Raw genomic sequence first — 19,479 nt, forward strand, 5'->3', positions numbered from 1 at the left:
GAAACTTCTGTCTGAGACAAAAGTAAAGTATGCAAATTGATACTAGAAACAGGCAAGACTAGTTGTCGTAATACTTATAGTTACCGCATTTCGGCATTGGTACTCTTGAAATTGCTGAATATTTTGAAACATTGCCCCTTCAAAATTCTGTCTTGCTGAAATGCTATTAATTTATCTAAAGAATGTATGGGATCAGGATTCAGAATGTTGTTAAGGTAGGTTAGAGTTTACATTGGTTGTACTTTCACGGGTTTCTCTGGCCAATAGAATGCAGAGTGGGTTAGATGGAGTACAGTTGTACAATTGAGTGTAGCTGGGAGGCAGAAGTTTGTTCCAGCTGTCTCACAAGATGGGCCATTCACCAACACACCACTATTAACTAGCTCAAATTCTGCCATGCCCTGATGGTCCAACTTTCCAACAGAAAACCTCAGTACATCCAATGTGCTCGTACCTTCTGGGAATGAGGCAGCAATTGCAATTGTGTTTTTTCCTGACATTCCACTGCCTGTGCTTTCCCCAGAAACACTTGCATTCGCATGTCCGTGTGTGAGTCTGCACTTCTCTGGCTCAAAAAATAGCAATATTTTCTTTCAAAATGTCTTTCAAACACCCTAGTGACAGGAGAGTGTAAGCTTTTCCATGCTCGGAAATTATTAAAACCTCTCATCTCTTTACTTGTACCCATTTACCAACCATTCATCTTTCTGGATAAGGGTAAACAATATAACACTGATACTGCACTATCATCCCTCCTAATGCCAGTCAGACCCACATGTACAACTTCTGTTCGGTTTATATTCACTCCCATGGTTTCTCTGTAGTAAAACATCGCTAAGTTCTTTTCTGACATCTCTGTCATATGTTTTAGTTCCACAGGAAATTCTCTTTCTGCAAGCTTAACCCTGTGAAGAATTATTGTGTTGTCAATAATATTGAACTCAATTTTCAATTTTCCCCACATAGTAGACCGCTTCTTCTAGTGACCCCACTCCCAGTCTTGCATTCTTGAGTCTATCTTCAAATGCTCATAACAGTCTGGATAGTACTAATCTACCTGTCCAGTAACCTTAGTCTCTTTTGTATTCCCCCCACATCACTGTCTACTGTTTTCATTGCATTCTGGGTGTACTGGGCTAGCCCTACGGTTAATTCATGTATCATTTTGGTTATTCAGAATGCCCTACTCCAAACTTGACAACTGTGTGGTATGAGAATCTACTATGGTTTCAGTAGTGTCGCCATCATTTGCACTTGCCTAATCATGTTATTCAACTCCCAAATATGTACCTTATCCGCCACTCAACAGACCATTTTTGGTATTTTTCCTCCTGCATCCAACCCCAACCCCTCCCCCCCCTTACCCCCCTCCCCCCTGTCTTTTTATCCTAAGAAATAGTATCTGAGGTACAATGTCAGCAATTTGTGTCAGCTCAGCTCTCAGTTTGCCTTAAGACAGCCTTGGTTCCTAGTGTTCACCCTACACCTTGGTGAGAATTTTGTCCCCCTGCAATCCTAGGAATTCAAGCTGTAATCTGTGAACTCCATTCCTTATCTCCCACATATCAACAGTCAACCTCAATGTATGTTGATGACTGATCAGTAGCACATCCCATAATATGAAAAATGACACATCTGATTCTGGGTTTGTCTGTAACTTTTCGAATACAAAGTACATAAATAACTGCTTCATCACATCTGATACAAAATCTGTGCCTGATTTGAAACTGAGGTATCAGGCAATCCAAATTTAACTGGATCCTGGGTAATGTACGGTAATGTACTAGCCTGCTGATCAGGAATTTCCACCACTGATAAGAACCTTGAAAAATGGTCTTTAATTATTAGTACATATTTATTTGTAGATATCAAGTCCAGTCAACTGAAAGGGTTTAGACACCTCTGGTAGTCTTTGCAAACAGACTTTCTGATGGCTACTTTATGCACATGGTGCATAGTCCTTTTAAGTACAACTCAACATTACAATTTCTTGTTTTCTTTATTTATTTACACATCAAATTCCATAGGACCAAATGGAGGAGCAAATCTCGAAGGTCATGGAACATGTCAGTACATGAAATTACAACATAAAACTAATAACAGATAAAAATAAATGTTTATGAACCCGAAAAAAGTCAGTGTGTAGGTTTAAGTAAATGCAATCAACAATGCAAGAAGAATCAGCTTAATTTTTCAAGGAACTCCTCAACAGAATAGGAGTGACCCATGAGGACACTTAAGTTTCCACTTGAAAGCGTCTGGATTATTGCCAAGATTTTTGAATTCAAATGGTAGCTTATTGAAAATGGATGCAGCAGTATACTGCACACTTTTCTGCACAAGAATTAAGGAAGTCCGATCCAAATGCAGGTTTGATTTCTACCGAGTATTAACTGAGTGAAAGCTGCTTATTCTTGGGAATAAGCTAATACTGTTAACAAGAAATGACAGTAAGGAATATTTACATCGAGAGGCCAATGTCAAAATACCCAGACTCATGAACAGGGGTCGACAAGAAGTTCGTGAACTTACACCACTTACTGCCCAAACCACCCATTTTCGAGTCAAAAATACCCTTTTAAAAAAAATGTTCAAATGTGTGTGAAATCTTATGGGACTTAACTGCTAAGGTCATCAGTCCCTAAGCTTACACACTACTTAACCTAAATTATCCTAAGGACAAACACACACACCCATGCCCGAGGGAGGACTCGAACCTCCGCCATGACTGCAGCGCCTTAGACCGCTTGGCTAATCCCGCATGGCTACCCTTTTAGAATGGGAAGAGTTACCCCAAAACATAGTACCATAAGATATAAGAAGATGAAAATAGGCAAAGTAGTATGTTCTCCACCATAACTTTCCCACCACTCGTCCGTCTCTTGTTTGGCATCCTTTCCTGACCTGATTACACATGATCATGCACCCTTTAGCATGACTAGCTGGAGTGGGAGTAGGGAAGGGGATAGCTACATGAAAGACAGGGACTAGAAAAGGTTGAGGCCTTGGGGAGGGGACGGGAGGGGGTTAAAGGAATATAGGAAGTAGAGTACAAGCAGGATACAGTGGCTAATGTGCAGTGACCAATGTTCATCCGAAGTGCTGCGTGAGTTCACTCGTTTGTTTAGAAGGGGAGGCCGACACTGTATGACATCTTTCAGCTGGTTGGTGATGACAGAATTGAGGCACGTATCCTGCAATTTTTCTCAAACGATTTTACAGAAATTATCCAGAACAAAAAAGAAGTCTTTTTCGTTTACTTGAAGCTATATATGTCAGGTTCATTATGATGTGCCCAATCATATCATTAATGGTCATAGTTGTTATGATATTTATGTGGAAGTAAGACACTGCAAGAAATTCAAAAAAGTTTGCAATGAAAAATAGAGATTGCTATGATTTTGCATTTGCTGCACAGTACATATTATGTTGCCATGTACAAAATGTAGCTAACATATTGAATTTTTCTTTAGACTTGTGTGGAGGTCTCTATTTGTCAACCAATCTCGAGAAAATTGATCTGACATAGCAAACTCACCTAAGATCACACCACACCAGTGATAAAGCCAGAGTGAAATACTTACAACATTCCTCATATTTCATAAACTGTTAGAGATATCGAAATGAGATTTTGGCAAATGGTAGCCCACAAAGAACAGAGTATTTTTCTGTATGGTTTATGCAAAACTTCATCATCTACCATGCTATTTCACTAGCTACACACCTTTGTGATGAAAAAATGCAATTTGTAAGGACAATTAAAAAGCTAGCGAAATGAAAAATGCTATGACAATCAATAGCTAGTGAATGAGAAATGCTATGGGTTTTGGAACAACATATTTGAAGACATTACACATTTATTTTGTACTGAGGATGTGCTTTTTCATGAGATACTGACATACTTTTCCTCAGTGATCACTTAATGTGTGTGTGTGTGTGTGTTTGAGGTTTACGGGCGCTAAACAGCGTGGTCATCAGCGCCCAAGCGCATAGAAACAGGAACACAGGCGGTGAAGGGACGAAGACGGACGCCGAACAAGGAGAACGGCTAAAAGACACAGGCCTGATGCAGTTCCAAATGCGCACATACAGAGGCAAAACAAGAGGAGAAGAAACACACTAAAAAAGGAAAGGAAACACAAGGAAAAGAGAACAGATACCGAAGTGAAACAAGGAGGTAATCGTGACTGGCGGACCACTTACCGAAAAACTGGGTGAGCCAGTCACCCAGCAGCACATTAAAACCTTCTCCCTAAAATCCGAGGCAACAGATTGGACAGGACACAAAACCGTAAAACCTTAACCACAGTCGCTGCGTCGTCTTGCAAAATAGAGGGCAAATCCGGTGGCAAGGAAACCACCGCCCTCTGGTCAGAGAATAAAAGACAGTCAAGTAAAATGTGGCGGACAGTAATCTGGACGCCACAAGCACTGCAGATTGGGGGGTCCTCCCGCCGGAGTAAAAAACCATGCGTGAAGGGACTGTGTCCAATGCGGAGGCGAGTGAGGAGAACCTCATCCCGCCTGTATGACTGGTAGGACGTACGCCATGGTCGCGTAGTGGCCTTTACCAGACGCAGCTTATTGTCAGAAACTGCCAACCACTCCTCTTCCCATTGATGCATAACACGAAAAAGCAAAAGGGAGGTTACAGCATGGAGGGGGACGGCACATTCAACAACGTGAGGGAGGGAACATGCATCTTTGGCAGCCACATCCGCCAGTTCGTTGCCCCTAATACCCACGTGCCCCGGCACCCAGCAGAAAGAAACCTCCTTCCCCTGCCGTTGCAGGTGGAGTAGGGCATCATGGATGTTCTGGACGACCGTATCCGCTGGGTATAAGTGTTGAATGGTCTGAAGGGCACTCAGGGAGTCAGAACAGATGAGGAACTTAATACTGGGAACACATCTCATCTGCTCCAATGCCCGCAGTATTGCAAACAATTCGGCATCGAGGATGGTAAACACCGCAGGAAGCCGTAACTTGACGACTCGATCAGGGAAAACAACAGCACAACCAACAGTGTCCCCCTGTTTAGAGCCATCTGTGAATACAGGTACATGGTCCGGATGCTGGTTTAAAATATCGTAAAATAAGGAGGTAAAAACAAACGCCGGAGTGCAGTTCCTCCGGTTCTCCGACAAGTCTAAGAGGACGCTGGGCCTCTGGAGCAACCAGGGAGGCAGGCGAGTAAAACCTTGTCGTTGGGGGGCCACACGCTCCACACCAAGGGACTCAAGCAAATGCTTGGCACGAATCCCAAATGGTTTTGTTGCCCTGGGACGACTGGAAAAGAGACGTTCCATAGGCGGTCGGGCAACGGTAGGGTACGCAGGGGAGGTAGGACAGGCAAGGAAATGACACACCCGTCGCACCATGAGGAGTTTCCGCCGGATGGCGAGCGGCGGTTCCCCTGCCTCAGCACACAGGCTGGGGATGGGACTGGTACGGAAGGCACCAGTGGCCAGCCTGATACCCTCATGGTGTACTGCGTCAAGGATCTTCAGATACGAAGGCCTTGCTGACCCATACACGGTGCAAGCATAGTCAAGACGCGATCGGACGAAAGCCCTATAAAACTGAAGCAGACGCGCCCGATCTGCTCCCCAGGACCGATGGCTCAGACACTTCAAAATATTCAGTGCCTTCAGGGCCCGCACCTTGAGGTCTTTAAGGTGAGGCAACCACGACAACTTGGAATCAAAAGTGAGGCCCAGGAACCTCACAGTGTCTCTAAAAGGAAGAACGGTGTCCCTCAGACGCAATTCAGGGGAGGTAAAAAGACGCCGAGAACGATTAAAATGAACACACACAGATTTGTCTGCAGAAAAGGTAAAACCCGTCTTTGCAGTCCATGCCTCTAAGCGCTTTATCGTAAGCTGTAACTGCCGACTAGCACTGACAAGACTGGAGGAAGAACAGAAAACAGCAAAATCGTCCACAAACAAGGAGCATTGGGCAGGACTCCGGATAGTGGACGTGATACTGTTAATAGCAACGGCAAAGAGGGTGACACTTAAAACGCTGCCCTGAGGAACACCATTCTCCTGCACGTACAAATCCGATAGCACATTACCAACCCGATACCGAAAGAGGCGGTGAGAAAGAAAGGACCGAATGAAGATGGGGAGACGGCCACGAAAGCCCCACTCATGGAGTTGATTGAGGATAAGGCGGCGCCAAGTAGTGTCATACGCCTTATTAATGTCAAAGAAGACCCCTAGACAATGCTGGTTACGTAGAAAGGCCTGCTGGATGGCGGCCTCAAGCAGGGTCAAGTTGTCTATAGTGGAACGACATCTCCGAAAGCCACACTGAGAGGGGCTAAGGAGCTGCCTGGTCTCGAGCAGCCAAACCAGGCGGCGGTTGACCATGCGTTCCAACGTCTTCCCGACACAGCTCGTCAAGGCAATACTCCGATAACTACTGGGATGCGTTCGGTCCTTCCCTGGTTTGAGGAGGGGAATCAAAATCGCCTCCCTCCACGAGTCAGGGTACGTGCCAGATAACCATATCATATTGAAACAGTTCAGGAGAACTTCCTTGGATGGCAGCGACAGGTGCCGCAGCATGCTGTACCGGATTTGATCATGACCAGGCGCAGTATCATGAGCCACAGACAGCGCAGAATCCAGTTCCCACATTGTGAAGGGGCAGTTATAGGGTTCAGAATTTAGAGACCGGAAGTCCAAATGACCCCTTTCGACGGCAGTGCGGTAGCGGCAGAAATCTGGATCACAGTTAATAGTGGCGGTAGATTCCGCAAAATGCATGGCCAGTGTCTGGGCAATGTCTCTCGGCGCCGTGAGGAGACATCCCTGATGCAGCAATGCCGTGACAGGTAGCTGGCTGAGTTTCCCGGAAATCCTCCTGATGGCTTCCCATACTTTCGTAGAACTAGTGGAGCGAGAGATGGAATTCAAGAACGATTGCCATGACCGTCGTTTGCTCTCTTTAATCACCCGCCGCGCTCTGGCCCTTGCCACTCGAAAGGCCGCAAGATTGTCAGCTGAGGGACGGCACTTGAAGCGGCGCAGTGCTGCACGGCGGGCGCGGATGGCTGAGTGGCACTCAGTGGTCCACCAAGGGACAGGACGCCTCTTGGGATGACCGGATGACCGTGGGATGGACAATTCAGCAGCATGAGAGATCACGGCTGCAACATGGTCTACCCATTCGTGGACGCTGGCACGGTGTTCCAAAACAGCCAGTTGGCTGAAAAGTGTCCAGTCAGCTCTGCAAGGGTGCCACCGGGGCGGCACTGGTAATGCCACAGCCTCATCCAGGAGGCGAATCCAGAGGGGGAAGTGGTCACTAGAATGGAGGTCAGCTGCAGCCTCCCACAGAGCAGAATCCGCGAGTGCTGGAGAGCAAAAGGAAAGGTCAATAGCCGATGACGATCCGGAAGCAGTACAGAAATGAGTGGGAGCACCAGAGTTGAGGAGGCACAGTTCTTCAGACATCATGACGCTTTCCAGAATGCGACCCCTGGGGCAAGTAGTCGGAGAGCCCCATAAGACATTATGAGCGTTGAAGTCCCCCAGAAGAAGAAACGGGCGAGGGAGTTGGCTAATAAGGTCCATGAGAGCCTCAGTGTCTATCGCATCCGGAGGTGGTAAATAAACAGAACAGACTGTGAGCCTCCGACCCACAAGAATGTCAACTGCAACTGCTTGCAAGTCGGTGACGAGAGGGAGCTCAGATGAGGGGTGCACATCACGGACAAAAACTGCAACACCACCCTTTGCCCTTTGCCCCGTCAGATCATCTTTTCGATATGCGGTATAGCCGCGTAAAGAAGGAGAATCAGTGGCCCGAAAATGTGTCTCTTGGAGACATAAGCACAAGGGGCACTCTCGTATAAGGAGTTGTAATTCGGCCACATGCGTCCTGAAACCATTCAGGTTCCACTGTAATATGGGAGCCAGTGATCAGGGTGGTTGAACTTTCACCCTGCCTCTGTGCTTTGGAGGAGAGACCGTACTGGCCGGAGATTTATTCCTGGGGCGAGAAGATCGCCCCCGGTCGACATCAATGTCCATAAGATCCGATGACGACCCACGGGAGATGTCAGACAGCACGATGGCATCATCATCGGACCGACGCTGACTAGTCTCCTCAGGTGGCAGAACCTTCATCTTTTGAGGCTTTGTCTTGGGGGGCTTGGAATGCAGAGCCTTGTCAACAGTTGGAGGTTGACTCGCCTGGGCAGAAGGCGCCATATGGGGGGAGGCTGGAAGTACCTCAATGTCAGCAACCACGGCCTTGTCCGATGTAGTGGGGAGAGCCGCAGATTGCAAAACAACCGCAGCAGCACAAGTGCACTGGCAAGCGCAGGTTTTAGTGCTAACACTAGCAACCTCCGTTTGTGTAGCAACAGTGGCCAGTTGTACCGGTTTTTTGAGAGCGGAAGCGAAAGATGTGGAAAACACAGGAGGTTGCATGGCCTTAAAGATCTTCTTGGCCTCACCATAGGGGATGCGCTTAGATGTTTTAATCTCCTGTACCTTCCGCTCTTCGAGATAGATGGGGCAGATCCGGCTCCAGACAGGGTGACTCCCAGAGCAATTCACGCACTTCACAGGCGATGAACAATCGGCTCCGTCATGGGCAGGCTGACCACATTTACCACACGTGGCTATTCCATTGCACCCCAACGTAGTATGCCCAAAGCGCTGACATTTAAAACAGCGCATTGGGTTTGGGAAATATGGCCGTACGGACAAACGTAAGAACCCCGCTTTAACATGCTCCGGCAGTCTCGGGCAACTGAATGTGAGAATAAACGAGTCAGATTTGACGAGGTCCCCATTGACTCGTTTCATAATGTGCTGCACGTCAACAATTCCTTCGTCAGCCCACTCAGATTTTAGCACGTCTATGGGGATATCCACCAAGTCCCTACACGTCACAACACCCTTACTATAGTTCAAAGTGGAGTGGAGCTCGGTCTCGACAGCGTACTCTCCTAGACAATTTGCTTTCCGAAGGGCAGCGACTTGACGGGAACTAGAAGTTTCAACTAACAGAGTCCCATTGCGCAGTCGCTTTACAGATTTCAGTGTTCCTGCAATTCCCTCAAGACCCTTGTGGATGTAAAAGGGAGAAACCCTCTCAAAGCTACCCTCCTTCCTTTTAATAATCAAAAACACATTCTGATTAGCAGCATGTGCTCCGTTACTACATTCTGTTAAATCTCTAGCAACACCAGGCGCTGGAGGACTCGCAGCGCGTAGCCGCTTTTTCGATTGGGTGTGTTTTCCTACCAGCGGCCCACCCAAGCCACTGGTAGGGGGAAATGTAGAGGTCGAAGGGTCCATTGTGGTCCCACGAGCAGCTAGGGAACTAGAAGTCCGCTCAGACAGAGCCCCGCGTGCCTGAGTAAGCCTTATACAACTGGGGTGCGGCAGGTGCCCCAGAGGTTGCCCGCTTGCGACTGTTCCACCCCAACAGCCACGCATCTTCTAGGCGCGGAGCACACCGAAAGATTGAGGGGTTTTTATAGAGGTTGGCCTTCCTCGCAATCCAGGCGGTCAAGCCAAGATTACCATTCCCCGCAGCACACAACATTTCACCGCCGCGCCGTACGGTGGTCGCTGAAGCATGTCCGGGGGTTACGGTGACAGGACACTGGCGGCGCAGACCAGTCCCCAGCTCAGGACCCCGGGGTCGCCAAGCCCGTACTCAGCAAGTGAATGCTGAGCCCCTGGGGGGGATCACTTAATAAACCATTGTTTCAGAATTTTTTCACAACTGTATCTGCACAACATGTTTGTGAGGTGATACTGCATAAACTCTGTTGCGTATTTGGCAAAAGAAGCAAATTTTAACATGGCAACAAGAGAAATCCGTAGTTTTACTCAAAATTCACCACTTGTGACACTTCTCTGAAAGTTAAGAAGGTTAACAAGCCAGGCAAAAATAAATCTCTGCATTTTCAGTGGAATTCCTTTTAGATACTAACTAGATGAATACTGTCAAGTGATCTTTCACAGAACCAATACAAATTCTGGTCATATGTAAAAGCTGTTAGTGGCACCAAAGTTAGTGGGCAGTCCCTAGTGAATGAGACGAGACCTGAAATTGAGGGTACCAAAGCAAACGCTGAAATGATTAACTCCATTTTCAAATGCTCCTTCAGAAAGGAAAACACAGGAGAATTGCTTGACTAAAATCCTCATACCACTAAAAAAGGTGAATAAGTATTTGTGTCAGTTGTGTCGAGAAACAGACAAAATCATTAAAACTGAACAGAGGTCCTGGCCCCAAGGAATTCCTGTCAGATTATATATTGAATTTGCAGATGAGTTAGCACCTCTTCTAACTATAGTCTGTTGTAGATGCCTCAAACAAAAAACTGTGCCCAGTTCTTGGAAAAAGCCATAGTTCACACTTGTCTACAATAAGGATAGTAGAAGTGATTCGCAAAACTACTGTCCAATATCCTTGACACTGATTTGTTGCAGACTCTGAGGTCAAAAATAATGAGATATCTTCAACAGAATGATCTCCTCAATGCCAACAAGCATGTATTTTGAAAACTTTTCTCACATGACATGCTGAAAGCTTTGGATCAAAGCAATCAGGTAGATTCAATATTTCTTGATTTCCGAAAAGCATTTGACTAAGTACCGCATGTATACTTATTGTCAAAAGTACAAGGTATCAAGTGAAATTTGTGACTGGATTGAGGACTTTTTGATAGGGAGGACATAGCATGTTATCTTGGATGGAGAGTCACTATCTGATGTAGAAGTAATTTCGAGTATGCCTCAGGAAAGTGTGTTGGGACCCTTGCTATTCATGATGTATATTAATGGTCTTGCGAACAATACTAATAAAAAAAATCAGGATTTTTGCAGATGAAGCAGTTATCTATAATGAAGTACTGTCTGAAAGTCAGTCAGATCATGATAAGATTTCAACATGGTGCAGAGATTGGCAACTTGCTAATGTCCAGAAATGTAAAACTGTACGCTTCACAAACTGAAAAATGTATCCTATGACTATAATATCAATGAGTCACCATTGGAATCAGCCAACTCATACAAATACCTGAATGTAACACACTGTAGAGGTACGAAATGGAATGATCGCATAGGTTCAGTCACGGGTAAAGCATTTAATGGACTTCGGTTTATTGGTAGAATAGTGGAGAAGTGCAATCAATCTACATAGGAGACTGCTTAAAAATCACTTGTGCAACCTGTCCCAGAATATTGCTCAAGTGTGTGGAACCCAAACCAAATAGGACTAACAGGGGATATTGAACATATTCAGCGAAGGGCAGCATGAATGGTCACAGGTTTATTTAATCCATGGGAGAATATCACAGAGATGCTAAGGCAAGTGAACTGGAAGACTGTTGAAGATAGATGTAAACTATCCTGAGAAAGTCGATTAAAACTGTGTGCCGGACCAAGATTCAAACTCGAGACCTTTGCCTTTCGCAGGCAAGTGCTCTACCATGTGACCTACCCAAGCACAACTCGCACCCTGTACTCGCTGCTTTACTTCCGCCAGTACTTCGTCTCCTACCTTCCAAACTCCACAGAACTAGCACTCCTGGAAAAAAGGATACTGCAGAACATGGCTCAGCCGCAGCCTGGGAGATGTTTCCAAAATGGAAGAGTGGAACAACACCAGAGTATGAGAGCTACGACTGCTGACCAATCATTGTGTTTGTGTTTCTTTACATCAGGTTTATTTTTATGATGAATGGAGTATAGTTCCTAACATGCCCTGCGGCCAATCTACAGTTTGAACAGCCTAACGCAAACCGTTCAGAAGTTATGATGATTTTATATCACATAGTACAATAACTGTCACCCTGTATGTAACAAATGGTTTAACTCTATCCACAGCAATGCCCACAAAACACAAGTTTCAGGTTAAATATTCCAGTGTAAATACCTGATAAATCATACAGATCAATCTGTCAGGGAGTTTCAAAATAGTGCATGGTCCACTGCAGAGTTAAAGATTAATTGTATATGTTATCCAAGATAATCAGACCAGATAAATGAACAATATGTGATTAAACCTTTACTGGTGTGGGACTTGCATTGCAAAACTGTTGATTATATTCATATCTCCTCTGACAAAAATGGCAATTTTCTGTTAACACATGCAACTTTTTGTTAAACCAGCTGCATATAATACTGCATTTATTTCAATGTTGCAATCAGTGTCAGCCATATAGTGTGATCTTTCATTTGGGTACTGTCTGTCTGTGAACTAATTCTGTTTTGTGTTTACTTTCAGCATGTATTAAACTTGGTTATCATAGTTCTTTTAAGCAACATACAACTGTATATCATATATAAAAAGGGCTTTAATATAATATTAGATATATTAAAGAAAATATGTTACTAATGCCTTTCGTCATTTTTCTATTTTGCATATTTATCTCTCAGTGGTAAAATAAAAATAGATTTATGTGTATACCAGACTGACCAATGGCTGCTCACTCTGGCAGGCATTACAAACACTGTCAGTCAGTGGAACCCAAATGAAGGGTTAGTAATGAAGAATTTAGCCTATTTATTTATGTATGGCATGTGGTATGGGTGTTCGATATTTTGATGGAAGTACCTTATATTTCAAACCCATAAGCTAATCCTATTCATTTGTTATCACTCCTTACATTTGTCTTGAAGCCCATGCCATGATTATGCAGCAAGTCAAAAGGCTAATTATCAAAAAACAGCTGCTTTTCTATCCTTTGAACATTTGTCAATGAATACCGATCTCTTCCGTAATGTATATGACATAGTGTGCACAAAGTTACATGGCTACACAACTAAACAACCTGGACAGTTAGACTCTAAAATACTCAAAAACATATATTAAATATTAAAAATTAATATATTTATAAATAAACAAGTAAAATATGAGTGTGATCAGCCTACCTCCTTGAGTAACAGGATGGTGCTTTCAATATTACTGAGGTCTGGTGGATCCATTGCAAGTGCAAGTAAAGCTTTGGGTTCTCCCATATTTAGTAGTTTTGCATGGAGAACAGTTTTTGCAAGAGGACAACGTAGTATCTCAGGAACGCCTTCCTGTGCAAGGCATTTCTGCAAAATAAGAGCATACAACAGAATTACACAGTCCAGAAGAGCACATGTGTGGAGCAGGGGGAAGGGGTGCTTTTTGTTCCATAAAGAGGCAGATAATACAGTTGTCCACGTAAGTACCATAGGAATTGTTGATAATACTTAACAATTATTCTAACATTGATTATGAATAACCATCTTTTAAAACCAGATATCATCTTGATATCATAGACAAAAAGGAAAACTGATTATTTAGGGCAAGCGTAGACAAAATGGTATACAGAATTCTAGTATGCACCTATAAACAGTAAAGGGTGGCACTTAAATAACAACAAATTTGTTTCAACATTACCTCTTTTTCTCTGTAATTAGTTAACACCTATGGAGAAAATCTTTTCAATAAGTTAGTCCCATTACTGATCCAGAAACAACTTTTTCCTTACTCTATTTCATCCAGTAATTTATGTCTAAAAGTAAAAGTCTGTTATGCTATGAGTCTCTGTCTAATGTAGGTGTAAGCAGCAGAAAACTATATGCAAGTTAATTGTTTAACTGTGCAAAGACATTGACACAGCTTCAGTAGATGATGCATGCCAACACGTGCATGCATTTGTTGCCAAAAAGGACACACTCCAATAACAGACCAAAACGTTTCCCTTCCTCAGAGCAGAGAATCTGCCTTCAAACAAAAACAAGAATATCAATCTTGTCCACAAGATATAAAACTCAAATAAATAAAGTTCAACGGCATTTCCATACTCATTTTCAATCATTCTTCAAAGACATTGTGAATAAAACTGACATTTTAGTGATACTTGGCATACTCATTAGACAATCATACTAAAAGTACACAGAACTACTGAATCTGAGACATTAAGAATAAAATACCACCACAATTCTTTTCCTCTCCACTCCACTCACGTACTATCTTCCAGATAATGAACACGAGATTTTAAGAATTAAGATTCAGTTTATCGTGTTTCTGTCAGTTCATTGCAATCCTTCTCATTACACTAAAACATTAGTCACCAAAACTCCAACAGTGAAGATACTCACATCGTAAAATTCTCTTGGGACAAGTCTGTACACTCTGCCATCAGCTACTCGACCAGAGCGACCAGCACGCTGAATACAGTTTGTCTTAGCTGCCCATGTCAGCTGCAAACTCGAATAGTTTGTATCGGGATCACAAAAAAGTTCTTTGGTCAAACAGAAGTCGATCACTGAAAACAAAATGTAAAGGAAAACACTACAAGAGTATGAACAAATGGGGCAGTTCACTAAGAGAGCAATTCAGTAGCTCCTAAACATGTAATTTGGCATAAAAACAATTTAGTACTGACCGTATACAATATCTGAAACTGTTACAGAGCTCTCTGCAATATTTGTGGAAAGGATTATTTTTCTGTAACCTGGGGGAGGTCGCTGAAATACCATTTCCTGTTCGTCAGTTGTGATTGTTGAATGGAGTGGTTTCACCCACCACTTGTAATTCCTGTAATGTTCACATGATTTTTAATAATTCTAAAAAGTTATTAAATTGATTATCAATCAGCATTTTTATTGAAACATATGACTTCCTCTAAATTGTCTTTACAGCAAAATGCTATGGCAAGAAAACATCAGACCTCCTATAGATATTTAAATGAAATAAAGCTGGAATAGAATACGATCAAAGGTAACTTACTTTGAGAAGTTGTCCAAAAGTATATAAAGTTTTTCTATTTCCAGAATCCCTGGTAAAAATACCAAGACAGCACCTTTTGATGTATCGTTTCCTTGTTCTTCAAGCCGGTCAAATTCTTTAATAAGGCGGGTTGCCACATTATATCCTTCTTCTGTTATACAAGGCTCGTCTTTTCTCACTTCTGGAAGCTTTTTTAAAACACATATTTTTCACATGTTTGATCCCTTGTAAAAAAGTACGTATTCTAAATACAACGAAACATATAACAGATATGCAAATTACCAGTTAATTAGTTATTTTCACATTCCATGGATCATTTCACAACATCTTGCAATGATGTGGAATGTGCTGCTCCGCCCCCCAACCCCCTTACACACACACACACACACACACACACACACACACACACACACACACAGAGAGAGAGAGAGAGAGAGAGAGAGAGAGAGAGAGAGAGAAAGGGTAGGATGGGTTGTCACACAAAAATGATTTCAGTTTATCTGCAAACATGTTATTGTCAGCAAGCACCTTTAATTCGTCATCAATAATAAAGTGGCTTTCCCCATGGTGTTATATTTTGGTATGTAGGTATGTGCTAGGTACAAGAAAAGTTCAGTTTAAACCCTAAATTTTTAAAAACATATACCAAACATCTGCAACAGTCAAATAAACTGTAGGAACATCTTTGCTATTGCAGAACTTTATTGTTCTCTGTCAATAATTTAACATTTATCTGAATATTATTAGTTGGTATTGGGACAGTTATTATATAACAAGGCACAGGACCGCAAATGCCAGACACTAATAATGAACAAATTAAATCATAATGTGTAACAAATTTAAATTATTCAATTAAATGCCATGTAGCGGACAGGAAATAAACTCTTAGAGCATTGATAGCATCTAAGGAAAATGTCCACTGACTCTTAAGTATTTTATCTTAAGTACATACTTTTATTAAACAATACATGGAATTCTCATGGGCACTTGTAAACCTATAATGCAGCAAGGAATTTCAATGACATACGAGGTGTGATGATAAAGTAATGGGAATTTTGGTTTTCCTTAAAGAATCCTTATTTATTCATGAACATCAATTTTTGTCCCCTTCAAAGTAATCTCTCTTTGATATAAAACACTTCTCCCAGCACTTTTTTCCGGGAAGCACTTCTGACACTTATTTTTCACCATGGTACTCAGCTCCTTCACTGATTCTGTTTTTATCTCATCATGATTCTCTTCAGCCACACCAATAGAAAGGAGTCACAAGAGGCCATGCCTGGCAGATATAGTGGTTGAGGCAACATAAAGGTTTTGATTCCTGTAAAAAAATCATAAGCAAGTATTGAGGTGTGAGCAGTAGCATTACCATGACGCAATTTCCATGAGTGATTCTGCCACAATTCTGGTCATATTCTTCAAACTGCTTCATGCAAACAGCATATAACTTCCAATCAGTATTCCTTATTAACTGTGTGACCATAAGGCAAGAACTCATGATGTACTATCCCGTTGTAACTGACAAGAACCTTCACATATCGTAGAACTTGTAGAAATTATTTCGATCTTAGCTCTTCAGGGAGGTTCCATTGGGACAATTGTCCCTTGGTTTCGATGTCATACACGTATACCAGTGTTTCGTCATCTGTTATAACCCTCTTTAGAAGTTCAGGATCACTGTCGACTTCATTCGGCAATTTCTGAATGATGTTTTTGTAACAGCATCTTTTTTTTTTTTTTTTTTCGAAATTCAACACTTTTGGAATAAACACATTTCATGCCCAAGACCTGACCCAAAGGATACGAGGACTTCATCAGCAACCTCTCTGATGGTGATTCAGCAATTTTCCAGAATCATTTTCTTTATTTCTTCCACACTGTCATTAGTAATTGAAATGCTAGGGTGTCCAGGAAGACTGTTGGCTTGATCATCATCTTGACCCTCTTGGAAATTTTATACCATTCATAAACTTTTGTCTTACTCATAGCACATTCGCCAAAAGCCACAGTCATAATTTCAAATGTGGTGCTGTACTTTATTCCATTTTCCAAGAAAAAATTAATGCAAATTCTTCGATCTATCTTTTTCAAAAAAAAAAAAATAATTGCCAAGCGCTTGAAAATATGTTTAACCTTTTAGACTATGAGTAATAAACTAAATATTTTAAACAGCAGAAAATGTATACCAACAAGATACAAAAACAATTTTGAATATCGGATGTAATAAAGCCCACGAAATTAAAAAGTTCCTGTTATTTTTTATCATACCTCATACTTGCTACAGTAGACAGTTTTAATATGTTGGTAACAGTCTCACACCACTACAGACATTTGATTCCACCAAGGTTCAAACAAAGTCTTTAAACTGAAAAACTGTGCTGCTTATTCATTCATATTTCAAATACCCTACCAGTCAAACAACTAACTGTCGGAAATTATTCCACTATTTACTGTAATTATTATTGTAATTCCACACAGGATACTCATATCCCTTGGCTCCACTGTATTCAGTAAAATAGTGTACATCTCAATAAATACTCTGCAAATCATTACGAAATTTGTGGCAGAGAGTATTTCCCACAGTACCACAAGTTAAAGCTTCTTCCCATCACATTTGTAAAAGGAGTGCAGGATGAACAAGTGCTCTGAATACCTAACTGAATTTCATATTCAAGGTTTCTACGGGAGAGGTAACTAGGGAGCTGTGGAATATTCCTAGAGTCTTCATTTAACAATGACTGTTACAACTTTACAAGTATGTTTTTGTTGGATAGTTGACATCTACCATCAATCGTCTGCAGCTCCAGTTTTTCAGCACTTCTGTGACGCTTGAGAAATGTCCCGCCCACTATCCTTACCGCCCCTCCCAAAGTGGTATTCCGCTGTCCACCGAAGCTACACAATATACTCGCCCATCCTTACACAACCACTGCTCCCAATCCCTTACCTCATGGCTCACACGCCTGTAATAGTCCTAGGTGCAAGACCTGTCCCTACATCCTCCCACCACCACCACCTACTCCTGTCCATTTACTAACATCACCTCTCCTATCAAAGGCAGGGCTACCTGTGAAACCACTCATGTGGTCTACAAGCTACTGTGCTGCATTCTGTGTAGGCATGACAACCAAAAAGCTGTCTGTCTGCAGGAATGGCCACTGACAAACTGTGGCCAAGAAATAAGTGGACCACCCTGTTGCTGAACACACTGCCAAACATGATATCCTTCATTTCAATGACAGCTTCAGAGCCTGTGCCATATGGATCCTTCCCACCAGCACCAGCTTTTCTGAACTGCACAGGTGGGAATTTTCCCTGCAGTACATCCTACATCCCTATAACCTCCTGGCCTCAACCTTCATTAGTCACTGTCCTCACCCATCCAGCCCCTTCCCTGTTCCCATTCGAGCACTACACAGCCATCATCCCCCCCCCCCACCTCTCCCCTTCCCCATTCTCTCCATCTAACCTGCAGCACTTCACTGTCTGCCACCTCACCATAGTATCCCTTCCCCTTCCCACCCTAGCTTCCTCCTTACCCCCACCCACTCACCACTCCCATCATGTACTGGTGCCGTTGCTCCCAGTGTGGTTTCAGTTGGCTGAGACTGCAATCGTGTGTGAGAGATGCGTTTGCATTTGCGTGTGTGTGTGTGTGTGTGTGTGTGTGTGTGTGTGTGTGGTGTTGACGAAGGCCTTAATGGCCAAAAGCTTTAACTGTGAGAGTCTTTTTGTTGTACCTATCTGTGACTCAACATCTCTGCTACAGGGTGTTTCAAAAATGACCGGTATATTTGAAACGGCAATAAAAACTAAACGAGCAGCGATAGAAATACACCGTTTGTTGCAATATGCTTGGGACAACAGTACATTTTCAGGCAGACAAACTTTCGAAATTACATTAGTTACAATTTGCAACAACAGATGGCACTGCAAGTGATGTGAAAGATATAGAAGACAACGCAGTCTGTGGGTGCGCCATTCTGTACGTCGTCTTTCTGCTGTAAGCGTGTGCTGTTCACAACATGCAAGTGTGCTGTGGACAACATGGTTTATTCCTTAGAACAGAGGATTTTTCTGGTGTTGGAATTCCACCGCCTAGAACACAGTGTTGTTGCAACAAGACGAAGTTTTCAATGGAGGTTTAATGTAACCAAAGGACCGAAAAGCGATACAATAAAGGATCTGTTTGAAAAATTTCAACGGACTGGGAACGTGACGGATGAACGTGCTGAAAAGGTTGGGTGACCGCGTACGGCAACAACAGAGGGCAACGCGCAGCTATTGCAGCAGGTGATCCAACAGCGGCCTCGGGTTTCCGTTCGCCGTGTTGCAGCTGCGGTCCAAATGACGCCAACGTCCACGTATCGTCTCATGCGCCAGAGTTTACACCTCTATCCATACAAAATTCAAACGCGGCAACCCCTCAGCGCCGCTACCATTGCTGCACGAGAGACATTCGCTAACGATATAGTGCACAGGATTGATGACGGCGATATGCATGTGGGCAGCATTTGGTTTACTGACGAAGCTTATTTTTACCTGGACGGCTTCGTCAATAAACAGAACTGGCGCATTTGGGGAACCGAAAAGCCCCATGTTGCAGTCCCATCGTCCCTGCATCCTCAAAAAGTACTGGTCTGGGCCGCCATTTCTTCCAAAGGAATCATTGGCCCATTTTTCAGATCCGAAACGATTACTGCATCACGCTATCTGGACATTCTTCGTGAA

The 19,479-nt window shown here is 43.1% G+C and overlaps 1 protein-coding gene across 3 annotated transcripts in view; it reads right to left on the reverse strand.

Moving 5' to 3' along the window:
• LOC126278125 (probable ATP-dependent RNA helicase spindle-E) overlaps nt 1–19,479 on the reverse strand; it is a 224,970-nt gene that overhangs the window by 153,286 nt on the left and 52,205 nt on the right. For all 3 annotated transcript variants that reach the window (XM_049978013.1, XM_049978012.1, XM_049978011.1), the window contains 4 exons: nt 14,749–14,936; nt 14,405–14,556; nt 14,118–14,284; nt 12,915–13,082 (listed from right to left, as the gene is read on the reverse strand). In XM_049978013.1, coding sequence (XP_049833970.1) covers nt 12,915–13,082; nt 14,118–14,284; nt 14,405–14,556; nt 14,749–14,936 — 675 coding nt within the window. The remainder of the gene's footprint in view (nt 1–12,914; nt 13,083–14,117; nt 14,285–14,404; nt 14,557–14,748; nt 14,937–19,479) is intronic.

Source organism: Schistocerca gregaria, chromosome 6, assembly GCF_023897955.1.
Source record: "Schistocerca gregaria isolate iqSchGreg1 chromosome 6, iqSchGreg1.2, whole genome shotgun sequence".
Lineage (NCBI taxonomy): Eukaryota > Metazoa > Arthropoda > Insecta > Orthoptera > Acrididae > Schistocerca > Schistocerca gregaria.